General features: G+C 31.4%; 7 protein-coding genes across 10 annotated transcripts in view; 4 read left to right on the forward strand and 3 right to left on the reverse strand.

Annotated features, from left to right (window-relative positions):
• The window catches only part of LOC114871388 (regulating synaptic membrane exocytosis protein 2), a 65746-nt gene extending 63777 nt beyond the window's left edge, over positions 1-1969 (reverse strand). The window contains exons 1-2 of one of the 2 annotated variants that reach the window (XM_029177342.2): positions 1921-1969; positions 1070-1231 (exon numbers count right to left, since the gene is read on the reverse strand). The gene's annotated coding sequence lies outside the window, so the exon portion shown is untranslated. Of the gene's footprint in view, positions 1-1069; positions 1232-1719; positions 1809-1920 lie in introns of those variants that run through there. The other variant, XM_029177248.2, reaches the window with a different exon arrangement.
• A 15-nt stretch (positions 1970-1984) lies between these two features.
• Positions 1985-2855, forward strand: LOC114871289 (cytochrome c oxidase assembly factor 3, mitochondrial). Of its 2 annotated transcripts, XM_029177122.2 has the most exons (3): positions 1985-2084; positions 2232-2358; positions 2439-2855. In XM_029177122.2, the coding sequence occupies exons 2-3, from the start codon at positions 2349-2351 to the stop codon at positions 2729-2731; spliced, it is 303 nt and encodes a 100-aa protein (XP_029032955.2). In that variant the 5' UTR covers positions 1985-2084; positions 2232-2348; the 3' UTR covers positions 2732-2855. The 2 variants fall into 2 exon arrangements, with proteins under 2 accessions (XP_029032955.2, XP_029032868.2); XM_029177035.2 differs by lacking the exon at positions 1985-2084 and having other exon boundaries at positions 2162-2358.
• Positions 2856-2892: 37 nt separating this feature from the next.
• LOC114871225 (dimethyladenosine transferase 1, mitochondrial) lies at positions 2893-4192 on the forward strand. Its single transcript, XM_029176910.2, has 3 exons — positions 2893-3534; positions 3631-3784; positions 3858-4192. Exons 1-3 carry the CDS (start codon positions 2904-2906, stop codon positions 4141-4143), a joined length of 1071 nt encoding a protein of 356 aa, XP_029032743.2. The 5' UTR covers positions 2893-2903; the 3' UTR covers positions 4144-4192.
• Positions 4193-4523: 331 nt separating this feature from the next.
• Positions 4524-7168, reverse strand: LOC114871788 (zinc finger CCCH domain-containing protein 15 homolog). 2 transcript variants are annotated; one of them, XM_029178307.2, is made up of 7 exons: positions 6675-7168; positions 6344-6551; positions 5947-6188; positions 5670-5873; positions 5355-5529; positions 5071-5274; positions 4524-5006 (listed from the first exon to the last, which is right to left on the reverse strand). In XM_029178307.2, exons 1-7 carry the CDS (start codon positions 6741-6743, stop codon positions 4897-4899), a joined length of 1212 nt encoding a protein of 403 aa, XP_029034140.1. In that variant the 5' UTR covers positions 6744-7168; the 3' UTR covers positions 4524-4896. The 2 variants fall into 2 exon arrangements, with proteins under 2 accessions (XP_029034140.1, XP_029034056.1); XM_029178223.2 differs by having other exon boundaries at positions 4524-5009; positions 6675-7166.
• Positions 7169-7760: 592 nt separating this feature from the next.
• LOC114874325 (eukaryotic translation initiation factor 3 subunit E) lies at positions 7761-10349 on the forward strand. Its single transcript, XM_029183549.2, has 8 exons — positions 7761-7939; positions 8061-8177; positions 8236-8397; positions 8524-8646; positions 8721-8953; positions 9038-9367; positions 9449-9712; positions 9949-10349. Exons 1-7 carry the CDS (start codon positions 7850-7852, stop codon positions 9705-9707), a joined length of 1314 nt encoding a protein of 437 aa, XP_029039382.1. The 5' UTR covers positions 7761-7849; the 3' UTR covers positions 9708-9712; positions 9949-10349.
• LOC114874258 (probable RNA helicase armi) lies at positions 9857-14826 on the reverse strand. The gene is made up of 7 exons (XM_029183434.2): positions 14738-14826; positions 13811-14656; positions 12859-13747; positions 11920-12782; positions 11280-11849; positions 10960-11205; positions 9857-10880 (listed from the first exon to the last, which is right to left on the reverse strand). The coding sequence occupies exons 2-7, from the start codon at positions 14624-14626 to the stop codon at positions 10494-10496; spliced, it is 3771 nt and encodes a 1256-aa protein (XP_029039267.2). The 5' UTR covers positions 14627-14656; positions 14738-14826; the 3' UTR covers positions 9857-10493.
• Positions 14827-15347: 521 nt separating this feature from the next.
• LOC114883062 lies at positions 15348-16180 on the forward strand. The gene is made up of 2 exons (XM_029200428.2): positions 15348-15972; positions 16039-16180. Exons 1-2 carry the CDS (start codon positions 15444-15446, stop codon positions 16125-16127), a joined length of 618 nt encoding a protein of 205 aa, XP_029056261.2. The 5' UTR covers positions 15348-15443; the 3' UTR covers positions 16128-16180.
• Positions 16181-16236: the final 56 nt, after the last annotated feature.

Raw genomic sequence — 16236 nt, forward strand, 5'->3', positions numbered from 1 at the left:
TTGACTGGAAAATTCCAACAATGAAACCGGGTGAAGGTAACGTGAAAAACGACGCACGAAATGGGTTTTTCAGGAGTGGCGCTTGTTGCTCGTAGAAAATAAAAACTCGTCACTGTATTATAGACGTGCACACGTACACCCGCCTAACCCACCCACCCTCGACGGTGACCTGCTTTGTAAACTGATGCGTTTTGCGTATGAGGAAGAGTTGGAATATAACCGGCTCCCCTATGCGCGATATATCGATCAATGCTGTGTAAACAATCGACACACGCGGCACTTTTTCCTCCTTGCTGAGGAGAAAAAGTTGGGCGTGAAAAAAAGCACTCCCTTTCAGTACGATTATACAATTTTTTTGTTTCATCTCAATTGTTCGTAGGAAAATGGAAAAATTACTATTAATAGGGCGCCAACTTTTTACGTTCCCGCCAGCGAACGTATTGAATTTGCTTTACAATTAAGTTGACGCTGTTAACGTAATGCAGCGTTATCAAATATTCAAGTTTCATCAGACAAGTGAACAGACAGGATACGCGCTTTCGGATGAAAAATTTCTTGTCTAATGAAAAACGTCTTCGAATTAATATTTTTTTAAATTTTTATTCAGGAAATTGTATTCGTAATATGTACTGTTTTATTCTTTATAAAATAGATCTTTCTTTTTAATGGGGTCTCAAACAGAAAATCCTTGATGTCGAGTTTTATTCCTTTAGCGCTGAACAGCGTCGCGAAAGAATTATTACCAGTAGAATAATATATAGATATGCCATCGCGTCGCATAAACTATAGAGGAACTTTTATAGATACTATGATTTATTAGACATATAACATGGACCATATGTTACAACATAGTACATTTGTTTATGATCCTCAGATATCTAACCACGAATGTATTTTTATATTAAATAATAAACAAGTTGGTGAACTATTAAATTATATTATCAATGATGTACTTATTTTAAGTTTAGTTCGAATTGTAATTTGCACAATTTCCAAGAACAAATCTCAGGAAATGGCACACGGCTTATAGAACATTATTTTATTAGAATTGCATGGAGAGCAAACTCACATTGTAGCCGGAGGAGATCTCCAAACGCTATTGAGACTTCAGCGTCGTGTAGTCGACCCGTAAGTCAGTCCCCAAAGCGTGTCTCGGAGAATCCCACAGGCATTCCCTTATCTTGCATTGTAGAGTTGATCCAGAGGATCCCCTCGAAGTAGCCTGAGGGTCCTTTAAGAAAAAATAAAGCGAGAATATAGTGTGACAGTTTATGAGACAGCTTGAACCCCTAATCGCTACAAATTGCATTGTTACTTCACTGATAATGCCTTGGTACTAACGTACCAACTAATTTGAAAGAGAAGTATCCTAACCGACAAGCGCATGTTCATATGAATGTTTGTGCTTTTCTCGAAAACTATGCACTACTTATTAATGAGAAAAAAATTAATAAATAGCGATAATAATCACCTTATGACAGTTCGTGTGTCACGATCTAAAATACCGCTGTCGCCGGAAACTTCATTTTTACTAACTGTTTTATTGCGCACTCTATGATTTAAAAATGAATACTAGGAACTAAAATACTCCCGTCGGTAAGAATACCAGAAAGGTAAATCATTTTTGTGTTACATTCTACCATATCTAGACGACGTCGATATGTCAGATCTCGTGCCACAAATCCCCATAATTGTTATTTGTTCAACTAGAGAACATACCTGTCGCGCACAGTTCAAGGGGAGCTCTAATTCTTACTTCTAGCTTTGTGGTTATATACATGGTGGACACAAATATTTACAGAGAGAAAACAAGTGATACCGTCGACGGTCGAGAATACACTGAATATAAGGCCACTGAATGTATTGCTCCGACCCGCCATGCGTTTGCGCAGACGAGTCTCTCGTTGAACGAATACCTACCATATCGGTAGCGCTGTTATCTTATTCTATTCTCATCTGATAATATCGTATATAAAATGAAAATAATAAGGGAGGTAGCTCTTTGATTCTGAAACAGAAATTTACGTTACATGATAAATCTATCTTATACCTCGTTTATGATGTTACGTCATGGTATTGAAAAGGTACAATTTTCTTCATTTTTTGATTAAGAAATTAGTATTTAAGCAATATTATTAATATTATTTTGAAAAGAATCTTTTAGAAAATTTTATTCTATATAACTTTGTATTATATTATAATACTCTCAATTTAATTTTCGTATTTAACAGACTGCAGAACCTCAACAATATTTTTGAGTAACAAAAGCACGAGAAACAAAGTGAACGAGTAACTATCATAGAGTACAAGACAATCGTGTAAATCACTTGAAGAACACAATTTAAAAAATGCAAACTGGTGAATGGCAAGCCCAATATTCCTAACATGATATTTTATCAGAAATATTTCATCCTTTGATATATTCATTTTATTTGCAGATGAAAAGAGTAGTGAATTTTTACAAAAGATTAATTTAGAAAAGGATAAAAGAAGATTAAAATACTCAGATTTGATGTATATGAAACAAGCAGAAGAAGTAGCTCTCTATCGGGCATTGAAATATAAACAGACTCGTAGGCGTTGCGTAGTAACAGGTATTTCTTTAGCTTGCTGTGTTGTGGGAATTTACTTATATACCATACATACTGTGAGGCAAGAAACATTTTTGGATGATCTGAATGAACCTGAGAAAGTAATTCGAGAACCAGCTTCAAACAGTAAACTAGCTTAAAATTGTTTATAATGTTTTAAATTTGTTCAATTCAAAAGTGTCATATGTTATTTATACAACAGCAGAAAACACTATTAATGTAAATGTATTGTAAGCTAAACAAATAATTACTGATCATAAAGAATTTGCATTAAATTATCAGTTATAAATATATAAATAAGAAAATAAAAACATGACTGCTTTAAGACTTCCACCTCTTCCAACTATAAAAGAAGTGTTGAAAATATATAAATTGAGAGCAATAAAACAGCTTTCACAAAACTTTATTTTTGATCAAAACTTAACAGATAAAATAATTAAGAAAACAGGAAATCTTGCTGATTGTTATGCATTAGAAATTGGTCCTGGACCTGGTGGATTAACAAGATCAATATTAAAACAACATCCAAAAAAGTTAACTGTTATAGAAAAGGATGAAAGATTTAAACCTATGTTAGATATGCTAATAGATTCCTATGCAGCAGTTAATGGTGAAATGGAAGTTATATATAATGATATTATGAAGGTAGACATGAGCGATCTTTTTCCTACAAGTGTAAAGACAGCTTGGGAAGACCATAGCCCTAAAATCAGATTAATTGGTAATTTACCATTCAATGTTTCAACACCTCTAATAATAAAATGGCTACATGCACTTAGCGAAAAAAGAGGTCCTTGGGTATTTGGAAGAACTAGAATGACTTTAACATTTCAAAAAGAAGTTGCCGAACGTATAGTAGCTGAACCAAGTGATATACAAAGATGTAGATTATCAGTAATGGCACAAGCTTGGACGCGTCCAGTACTGCATTTCATCATACCAGGTGCACTATTAATTTCAATATTTGCTTTAACATTGATTTACTTCTTCAAATTCTGTTAAATATAAAATTTATTCTATTTTGTATTTTAAAAAATAGGTAGAGCTTTTATTCCCAAACCGGATGTTGATGTTGGTCTTGTATCATTTGTTCCTTTAGTTACTCCGCGTACACGACATGAATTTAAAATTTTTGAAAAAGTAAACCGACATATTTTTAGTTTCCGTCAAAAATACTCTATACGAGGAATTGAGTAAGTACAGTGTATATGAAAGTCTTACTGTGATATTTCAATATTACCGTACATAATTTTATTTATTTTCTAGAACATTATTTCCTGTGGAATATCGAACTGAATTAGGACAGATGATGTATAAACTTAGTGATTTGGATCCACAACTAAGATCAGTACAACTTACTGTAGAAGATATTGATAAACTTGTTACCGCATATAAATACTTACTAGAAAAATATCCAGATATTAGGATGTACGAATATCGTACATCTCGGCGAATTGTATCATTATCTAAAATGAAAGACCTAGAAGTTATAGATTATGTTGAAGATATAAATGTAGAAGATACACAAGCTACAACTGAAATAATAAATTAAATAAATTTCTTTGCATGTTTGTAATATTTTGTAAGTTTGAATTTAAAAAAGAAAATATAATACATGTAATGTATAACTGGCATTATTTATATACATACAATACCAAGCACGATCGGGTTCCCACGTTCCGGTGCATAGCTTGCTTTTACACTTTCTCAGTGTATTTCTTCTTCAGTCACTCGTATTGCACTTAAACAGTTAAAAAGAACAAAATATATCTATAAATTATTTAATATTTATGTTAATCTTGTTAGTAATTACATAGAATGAATGCTTTTATTAAAATATTTTTCATTCCATTTGCTAATCTCGTTACGATATTATAAACTTTCATTCTGCTTATTATTAATTTGTATTTATGATAAAATTTTTTAAAATAATTAATAAAAATCAATAACAATTTAATTACTTCTATAGTTGCGACATAAATTTATAGTTGTAACTTTCACAAATGGTAAATAACAATGGATTAGAACAGAATTATACTTTGAATCGTAAAAAGTTAAAAATTACAATTTCATTAACAGAATAGCGTTCATAGGTCCAGCTCTGTATATAAATATATATATGTGTGTACCTATTGCAAATAGAACGTAAAAATGTAAATGAGAATATACAGGAAATTATATCTGGAACTAGTGAATTTACATATGTATAGTGTATATATAATAGGCAGATAATACATATGTTGTAAAAATACAGATAATTGAGACACTCAGTAGAAGGAAAAATTTAACAAATTATAAATCTAAATCACTCTTCTAAATCTAAATCTTCTAATTCCTCTTCTAAGCCCTCTAAATCTTCTTCCTTAAATAGATTTTCATTGATTGCTAATGCAGCTGCACCTTCACCAACTGTAACTACTACAAAAATACGAATCATTAGCATCAGAATTTTATAGTGATATGATTAGTTCATACATACCAGTAGAATCTTCATTATTTGTAACTTTATCATCTTTCAAACGATCTATAGAGGCAACAGTTATTCCAGAAGTATCAATTTCACTAGGTTCAAAAGCAAGCCTGTCCATATCAAGTTCTCTATATTCAACTCTTTCCTCCCCTTCGTCTTCTTCTTCTTCTTCACGAACATAACTAGATATTGCTTCGTCTCCATCATCAATACCTACAAAAGTAAAAAATTAAGTGTTATAATGTTAATTATCTACATAAGTTAATTATGTCATAAGTTTAAAATGAAAATACCATCTCCAGCTGCAAGCTCAGGATTGAAATAGAACATTTCTCTACCGGATATACCAACTTGCCGGCCGGCTTTATAATCATTTCGTCTCTTTTCCTCATCCTTAAGAGCTTGTTCTTTCTTCTCCCTTAATTTTCTTTTCTTCCATGCTAAGAATGTCTCTAATGTTATTTTAGTCTGTTAAAATATTCAATAGATTACTGGACACTTTAAACAGTTATATTAAATACACTCGTAAAATATATTATTTATCACGTTACGTACATATATGTATGCATATATCTAATTATTTATACTTTATTTAAATGTGTTCATACCTGATTTGGTCCTAAATTAGCTCTCTCTTTTTCAATTAAATCTTCTAATGAAATTTCATCCTTTTTATCCTCTTTCTTTTTATCTTTCTTTAGAACAAAACCAGGTGGTAGTGCATGCCTATAAATACATTTTTGACCTGAGGGACACTCCCAGAACCAACCATATTTTGCTTTCTCCACTGCTTCCAAAAAATGTTTACAAATCTAAAATGTAAGAAGTATTATTTTTTTTAAATATAAGTTTCAGAAAAAAAGATAAGTATAGAAATATACTCACAATATCAGTGGTTGGGCGATTACCGCCACCATGCTTCTTTTCCACTACTTCTTTCAGCTTATCCTCATCCCACTTATCCATTGTATCAGTTTCCTTATCATCATCATCTCTCATATCACAGTATAATGAACGTTTTTCAGCTTTCCTTTCCACGCTTAAGTCATGAGAAAATTTACACTTATCTCCTTTTGTGCATTGTCCTTGTTTGAAAAATGCACATACCACTGATTTCGGATCAGTTCCTATAAATATGAAATGACTGTTATTCGAATGAATAAAAATAGCAACATAAATGAAACATACAGCTGTTATGAAGATAATAATGGTACAACATACAATTATCGGATATACTTGTTCTTTTAACTATATCTTTGCAAAAACCTTACTCATTTAATACCTTTATCTATCTTTTGTGTTTGCACAGGTTTAAATATGAGAGCTAATTCTTTCTGCTCCTTTAATTTTTTTTCTTTTTCGAGCTTTTTAACATTAGGATCTTCTAATTTCCGTGGGTTAACACCACCAGATTTTACCTGCTTCTCTACTTGTTGAATAAATTTCTGTTGTTTGGCACCTTTCTTGTTCTTTATACCGAATGTCTTATCCTACAAAAGGAAGAGCGTAGTATTAAAATAATACCGAAAATAATAAATCTATACAATTGTATCCTCAAAATATGCGATGCGGTATTTATAGGTTAAAAACATAAAGTTATCACGTTTAAATACCTCAATAACTTTTTCCTTTTTCTTCTGCTCCGACTTTTTGCTAGGAGCAGGTGCTTTTTTGGGTGGCATTTCATTCACTTCTTAATAATTAGAAGCGTAAATGTTCAAAAAATTTAATAATCGAATTTCTAAACGTATGAAAATTCAACCCTGGAGCAATTCATACATGCATTTGTAAATGTAAACGTAGTAGTAAAACATGACCATAAAATACATGTTATATATGAAATTGGCAGATACATCAGAATGTTTCATCAAATAATTTCTGACTGAAAATTTTTCTCTCCCAATTAGATTTATTAATAAAATTGAGCATCTGCTACATAAACGTTTAGAAAATATTTTTATTTATTTATATCTCGATGCAGTTATGCATTAAATAGTACAAATTGGACACTTTAGTTCATTTGAAGAAACATAAGATAGCGCTAAAAAGGAGTATATACTTTTAGTAAGAACTTTCCACACAATCTCTCGCATACTTTTTGATGTTAGAACAGCTACTCGAGACCGAGTGCCATGTGCTCTATCTAAATATAAATATTCATTATGAAGCGCTTAGTAGCGTCACACGTTAATTATAAATTAATTACAAAATTAAATCGCCGATAAAAAAGAATCAGCACAAGACCGAAAAGTTATTAAAATAATTGTTTGACAATCATGTATTCTAAAAAGACCGCTATAAATAAAAAATTTAATTCGATCTTTGCGCCATCTATACAAAAGCGGCACAAACTGCTTGTTGATATGTTTCTCCGAGTTCCTGATAGATAGCGCTACTGTTCCCTTGTTCTGGAAACCCAGTCGGTAAATTGTTGAGTAGTTTGCGCCATTTTTGTATAGATGACGCAAGGATCCCATTCAAAAAATTTTAATTTATGGCGGTCTTTTTAAAATACAAGTTTGTCAAACAATGATTTTAATAATTTTTTCGTATAATGCTGATTTTTACTGATATCTAATTAAATAGAATCAAAGGAAGTAAAAATTGTAGCTTTTTCAGACCTATTTTCACCTGAGGGTGTCTGAGACCCCCAAAATCGTGATCTCTCGAGAATAAAGGCATGTACGGTCTTATTATATCTACAGTCACTGGTTGTAAAGCGTGCTCGCTCTTTTGCTTACAAAGTGTGGTTAGAATTGAATTTGTTTGATCTTTTATCAACAGCAAAATGGCAAAATTTGATCTAACGTCACGTATAGGACAATATCTTGATCGGCATTTAGTCTTTCCTCTTTTGGAATTCTTATCTGCAAAACAGGTATATCAGGAAACAGAATACTTTTGCTGTATACGTTTCGATTATAACCAAAACGTATAATTGTACCATATTATAATAAGTATTATGATAAACATATAATAATATATATTACATTTTTCAGATTTATGATGAGGATGAATTACTTCAAGCTAAACTGGATATTCTTAGCAAAACCAATATGATAGATTATACTATTGACATCAGGAAACAGCTTTATCCTAATTTAGAAGTACCAGAGGTATGAACAAATGTTTATGATAATAAATGACAAGTATGATTAATATTGTTACTTGTAGGAGTTGAAAGCACGCCGTGCAGATGTTCTTCAAGAGCTTGGTTATTTACAAAATAATGTATCAGTTGTTGTTGCACTTATGAATAATGAAGAAGTTATGAAGAAAATGGAGAATATGAGAGATTCTAAAGCATTAAATAATTACCTTACCCAGGAATCTGATGTAAGTGTAACATATCTTTAAATAATACATGAACAGCATGTAATTAAAATATTACTTTATGCAACATTGTATGTAGGTATGTTTGGATAATATCAAATAACTTCAATTTTGTATTGATGTTTACAGTTTAGGGTTGAAATGATGGACAGTTTTGTAAAACTAGCAAAATATCGGTATGAGTGTGGAAATTATTCTGTTTCCACATCATATTTATACTTTTACATGCTTATAATGTCACCAACAGATAAGGTATGAATTTACTATAAATAATTTGTAAGATTTTAATACGTTGCTCTTATAATAGAAAGCTGTGCTATTTTTAGAATTATTTAAATGTACTTTGGGGCAAATTGGCATCAGAAATCTTAGTGCAAAACTGGGAAACTGCATTAGAAGATGTAAACAAATTAAGAGAGTACATTGATAGCAATGTTATAGGAAACTCTCTTCAAGTATTACAACAAAGAACATGGCTTATTCATTGGAGTTTATTTGTATTTTTTAATCACGTGAAGGGTAGAGATTTAATTATCGAAATGTTCCTTTACCGACCACAGTACGTTGCTATTATTATAATAATTATTATACAGTATTTTAAATACTATAACTGAAGAAACCTAATTATGTATTACTATTGCAGTTATTTAAATGCTATTCAAACAATGTGCCCACATATATTGCGATATCTAGCCGCAGCTGTTATCGTTAATCGTTCCAGACGATCTATACTAAAGGATCTTGTAAAAGTAATACAACAGGAATCTTATACATATCGTGACCCGATTACCGAATTTCTAGAGCATTTATATGTCAATTTTGATTTTGATGGAGCAAGACAAAAGTTACAGGAATGTCAAACGGTCGTATTTAATGATTTCTTCTTGATTGCATTACTAAGTGAATTTGTAGAGAATGCTCGTTTAATGATCTTCGAGACATTTTGCAGAATCCATCAGTGTATAAGCATCGGGTATAGCAATTTTACTGTTAATTTTACAGTTAAATAAATACCATGTTCTTTAAAATCTTACAACGTTTCTTTATGTTACAGAATGCTTGCAGAAAAACTTAACATGAAAGCAGATGTAGCCGAATGTTGGATCGTTAATTTAATTCGTAATGCACGATTAGATGCCAAAATAGACAGTAAATTGGGGCATGTTGTAATGGGCGGTCAACCTGCTTCACCGTATCAACAACTGGTTGAAAAAATTGAAACTTTAAGTGTACGAAGTGAAGCATTAGAAAACTTAATTGAACGCAAATTAAAAGCTAAAAACCAGGATCCTGTTAGTATAGTATGGAACTAATCGAGGTCAGTATCATTCACAATCATTTTTCATACATTTTTATGAAACTTTCTGAATTATTACACGATTGTATTTTTAACAATGCTGTCGCCATGAAAATAAAAAAAGAATTATATTGAAGTTATTATCCATTTACCAAACTACGGACATAGATCCGAAACGTAAAAATTTTTTTATTTCAAACATGACTTAATTTCTGATGTCTTGTACAAATTATAGTAAAAAATATTTTTTTTTACAGTATCAAACTTCTTGGAATCTGGATTTGTGACATTGCGATATAATGTACAGGGTTAGTGTCACTAATGATATCTAACACTGAGACAATTCAGTTTTATATATTTAAAAAATTTGCGGTATATAATAGGATAAATATATTTTTATTCATACAGCTTTGTGAAATTCAAATCGAATGAATAAAAATATACATTATTATAAACACTACACATATACATACATACATACATGCATACATTACAACGTACAAAATGTACTTTTTCATCAAATGTATTTTCGCGTTTTATTACTGAAAATATGCAGAAAAGAAATATAATTCAGAATACTTCTGTTTAAAGTGTATTATTCTGCAGCTCCTGTACAAAATTTAGAATATTTTAAATAAATATTCTGTTTTAAAAAGTATTCAATCAACAAAATAAAATGTATCGTTTTCTGTAATATATGTACGGATATCAAGTACTGTATATTAGACAAAAAATGTAATTTTATAATTTAATAACAAATATCTTGATAAATAAAAAACTCATGTACTACTGTCACAAATCATTATAAATTATTCATTTTGTCAGTAGTATCAGTACTTATTTCTGTCTGTGCGTCGTCTACATCAGATAAGGTAAAGGTACATCCGGTATAAGAATTTCGATTAATGCAATATATTAAAACGCTTCGCCAGTATGGATCTTGGGCTAAAAGGTAAGGATTACCTAAAATTATTACCAAAGCACGAGCACGAGTAATTGCGACATTGAGTCTTCGAGGACAAGCCACAAATCCAAGGGAGTGTTTGATATCTTCGTTTATAAAATTACTTGAAGATCGTACAGCTGAAATAATGATAACGTTACGTTCTTGGCCTTGAAATCCTTCGACGCTGCTAATTTTTGGTAAATCCACGTTTAATTCCATAAGTAATTCACGAATTTGATAAACCTACATGAAAAAATCATTAAAACAGGATGTAAAGATATTTAACAATTATTTTTTCATCAATTATATTTAATGATTTTACCTGTTTTTGATAAGGAGTTATAATTCCCAGATCATCGGGGGAAAGACCACATTTATATAACTTCAGTAAGTAAAGATATGCCTGCGTTGCTTCTTCCGGATTATACCAACTTGGACTATCACTGTCTTTACAGTTTTCTCCATTTACACCATGAAAGATTATAGCTGGTGGCGCACCATTTCTTTCTGGTAATTCACTAGCTAATGTTTGTAAAAGTTTTGCTTCTTTGCTTTTCTTCGGCGATATCTACAAATATTTTTTCATTAATTATCTCACATATAAACTTAATAAATGTATTTTGTTTAAATAAATATTTGTACCTGTGCTATTAATTCAGAATCATAGAATAGCGAACTTGATAATTCAAGTATTTCCGGTAAACTTCGATAATTTATAACAAGCTTTGTGACCAGCCTTGGATCATATTGTGATTCAAAACCATTAGGATCTTTTTGGTAAGGGAAGTGACGTAACAATCTCGTTAAAAACGACTGGTCTAAACCAAAATTCGTTGCTAATCTACTCTGTACAACTGGACCAAGTTGTAATGGATCACCCGCAAGAATGACTTGTCCATAATCAGAATGAATAAAATTTAGTGGAATCATAATTTCTGGCTCTGTTGCTTGACCAGCTTCATCGATCAGTACATGTGAAAAGTGTCCACGCGGGAAACCCATGTTGTTCAATATTCCCAAAGCAATACAGGTACCAACGGTAATTCTGTGACGACCAATTATACTCATAGTACAATTTAACTTTGGACCTTCTCCACTATATCTTGTTTTTGCAATTGACTTTTCATCTGCTATTTCTGCAGTGGCACAATACGGTAATAACTTACCAGATATAGAATCACTACTTAAGTAATGATGTGCTATAAGCCGTACCTGTTAAAAAATATCTAAATTTTAAAACATATTTCCATTATTAATCAAATAAAAATAAAATAGTATATACCATATCACCAGGTTTAAGAACACCACTATCCAGAAGCCGTTCTGCTATAAGATTTGCTGAACTATTAGATGGTGTTGCAATTAATAGTCGACTTTCAGGTATAGTTGATAAAATTTGCAGAATTGTTTCACACAAAGTAATAGTTTTTCCTGTACCGGGTGGTCCGAATATCACATAAGGTAGTGGCCGTGCGTTTCCTTTTAATATGTTTTTTACAGCTTCCTTCTGGTAATAATTGAGATTTTGATTGAACCAAATTAACTTTCGTTTTTTTATTTGTGTAATGTACGGTTGTAATTCAGTGTTGTAAGAAGAGTCTGATGTTTCTCTTGAGTTTCTTGATAATGTTTTGTCTAATAAATTTTTATCAACGTCTGTTCTTTTTGGTGTTTCAACGTCTTGATTGTTTTTTGTTAACGTAATAGAGCTTGTTTCACATTCTTTATTTTCTTGAATTGGTTTAACATTAAATAATCTTTGTACGACCGATATTTTTGTCGATGATCTTGACGTATTACTTGATTTATTACTTGTAGGTGTACTGCTGGTAGAAGATTCTGATGACACAGAATCATTTCGCTGATGACCCAGTTGTTTAGAAATTGGCTTGTCGTTTGTTTCAAGCTCTTCGAGATCTATCTGAGATTCTTTCTCAATTACATATGTAGGAAACAAAAAGTTGGAACCGAGGCGATGTACAGCCATATTAATTGCATTATGACAACGTTGCATGGCAGAATTTGAGCATTTAAATGTCACTTGACAGTCTTCGTAATTATAATCTTGATGAAATTTGTAGTTGAATTTTAAAAATATGTCCGTATTCGTAATTCTATGGATAAATCCTTCATATTTTAATTGGCCTGTTTGAGATATTAAACATTAAAACTCTGACTCATTAGTTGAAACTTATTGATCCATACATGTTTAACAACATACCTTGAGTATTATCCCATTTAAAAGATACTATAGCTCTGTCGCCAATAATTAAGGATGGACGTTTTTCTGCAAGTCCTGGTACTTCCATAACTAAGTAGTCCCCGGCACGTCTCATAACTGTACTTTCCAGATTATATTGCTGCATACTTATTGTTTGAGCAATTTCTTCTAAATATAGTAACGCGTGAAAGCGATCTTTGTAAACCTCAAAACTGAGCCTGTTTAGTAAACAAGGTATAGCGTTTCCTATATCATATTCACATTCAGTTTGTGATTTCCTTTCATCTATACATTTTGATATTACATTCCAGTAATGTCGAGGAACTTTGAATATCACATTTCGTACTTTAATAAATGCGGGTGGTTTACATGGACGAATACCTGGAATGTAGGTCATTTGACTCCATTCATCCAGATCTAATATCTGCCCAGATTTATTAGCTTTAATATTATCACTTTTCACGCATGTTTTGCTTTGTACATTTTTAGGTCGAACATTTATACGAAAAACTCTTCCAATTTCAAAGTCTTTAAAATTAAATATAAATAATTCTTCACTTGTACCAATAAATTTTGCTGCACATTTAAATATGTAAGTTAATTCGTCAGAAGGATTTAATACTGAAACTGTATTAAGAGTAGGTGGTTGCATTAAAGCTAGTTGAGACTGATTTCTTTTTGACATGAAACAACCTTTACGTAATACATGAGTAGTATTACCTACATTTTGTACTGTAACTATTAAGGTTTGTTCCTCCAATACATCTAATTCAATATTTAAATTATTACTGATAACTATACCACATTTGTCTTTCATAAGTTCATCTAAATTTCTGTTAGTTCTGAGAGTATTGCATAGTATTGGTAACTTGGTTTCTTTTCCAGGAACCTGCAAATACCTTTTATTAGTTGATTGTTTAAAATACTTATCCCTGTCTAAATCAAAATTTACCTGAAGTAGTGGAACCACAGCTAATGATCTCCATGTATAAATTCCTTGGTCACTTTCAATACTGTCACTAATTACTTTATCACCAACACAAGGAATGTAACCAAATTCGCATATTCTTTTGTTAAAGACAATATCTTTGCCAATAGAACCAATTTCTTTAATTGAATCGTAACTAGATACAGTTCCATGATCTAACTTAGATCTCAGAGGTTGTATTTTTTGGATTTTTAATATTATATCGTTTAGATCATCAGAATTTTCATTAATCTCTACTTCTGCATCCAGTTTCAACCAGTCTCCAATCACAGGAATAAATTCAGATTGTACCTTATTTAAATCAACAGAAATATTTTTAGGTTCTACAATTATCAAACGATTCTTACGGTCAATTACTTTTCCAACTATGCATTTGATTAAGGTTTTTGGTTCTACAATATTTCTTTGGGGATCTGTGACTACATCATCCCAAGAATCATCTGTCATAGAAATAATTTGCTGTATTTTGTATTCATTCTCATGATTATTTTGAGATACCAAACACTGAACTGTATCACCTACTTTTAAATTATTCACTGAGATGTTTGTTCTATCGCACATATGAGAATGATCAACTACCACATAGTCTTTGGAAATATAAGTAATATTTCCCGTTTTATAGCAACAATCATGATTACTAAGATATTCATCTTCCTGTATTTCTTCTTTATGAGCGCTTTCGATACGAGCTATAACATTATTTATTTCGTCTGTATCGCTTGTATTAGCCGACTTATATCCCATAGTATACTTAATAACATTATATATAAGTGAAAACATGTTTAATTTCTATTATTTCTATCCATATACCTAGAAACATTTAATTAATTTGAGTTAATATTACGAGTAATAAATATTTTTAAATTAAAAAGTATGATAATTAGGATGTACCGGTCGATTGATTGATATCTCCACTCAGTTGCTTTGATGTAATCCAATTCCTTTCGCAATGATTGAACACGTTTTAAATGCAGCTCCCGAAGTAATCGTTTTTGTTGCTTTTGCTCCTGTAATTCTGATTTCATTTGATTCAAGATTTTTGAAGTTTGATTTCCACTAGAGGTTAATTCGGAATCCTCAGGTTCTGAGGCTCGTTGCCCTGGCGAGTGGCCCAAAGTTCCAGACGACAAAGTAGAAGAATTCATAATTTTAATCGGGATATTTTACACATCATTCGATGATCTTTAAACACATCTTTCTCAATGTTTTGTCATCAATTTATGTAAAACGTCGCATGATAAAATACACGTGCTGTAAGAGCTGACCAATAAAAATTAACGCGCCTACGTCATCATAGCGGGAAAATTGTATTCGTCTTCCTGTATCTTCGATTTTTAATCACGAGAAGATAAACTAATGAAATTAAAGTATAGTCAAAATGAAGACATTTTCATTTGTATTGATACAACAAACAAAAATAATAAATGATTCTTGCAGATAGTCGTTTCAAACTTTCCAAACCTATCATTCTTTACAAAACTCTAAACTACAAAACTCCAAATCTAACATCCTACAAAATTCTAAAATGCTTTCATAATTCTTTTTCGTTAATTTTCTGGCTTAAATCAAAATTATTAGTAGTACAATTTTTGGCAAGATGAAAAAAGATGGAACATCGAGGAAACATCATGTTGCCACATCGAAACAAAACCTTTTATTAAAACCTTATGGATTCTGTTGTGACGTCAAGGATAATTCAGGGTTTTCGAAACATAAAGTTTCGATACTACCTTTTCTCTCACGCGGCACAACCAACGAAGGACCTGATATTAAATTTCGCATTAACGAAGACGAACTTTCATCTTCCGGACTACGCGGCGGTCAAAAAGGATTTCAAAAAGGTGGACGAGGTAGAAATGCGGGTAGACGACGAAGTGTATATACAAATGGACTACGAGGTGGATATCAAAATAGATTACGAGGAGGAAATGATAATCAAGATGGTACTTCAAGGGGTGGTGCTCTTGGACCTTTGAACGATCGATTGGTATGTGAACGATGTGGAGGTCCTCTGCGATGGTATCTGGAAGATGAAATAGCTATAGCTCGTGAGAGTATGGTAAAGAGAAGAATAGAAAAATATAATACTGACATGAACAGAAATGTACAAACAGCTAAAAGAAAAGGTATATAATACAATATTACTTTTTATAGACAATTTAAGTTTAAAATATGAATTTTTCACTAAGCAGAAAAGAATAAGTACGGACACAAGAAGAGAAGGAGACAACAATCAAGTGAAGATAAAGAACATAAGCAAGAAAGTGAAGATAAAACATAGAAAAAATTTCTGGAAAATATATCATCACTTGAATAAAAACAAAGTAATTTCTCATCAAAATTTAAATACTTTCCTTCACTCTTATTATTACTGTACTAAAGATGAAACA

The sequence above is a fragment of the Osmia bicornis genome, chromosome 4, assembly GCF_907164935.1.
Source record: "Osmia bicornis bicornis chromosome 4, iOsmBic2.1, whole genome shotgun sequence".
NCBI classification, from domain to species: domain Eukaryota; kingdom Metazoa; phylum Arthropoda; class Insecta; order Hymenoptera; family Megachilidae; genus Osmia; species Osmia bicornis.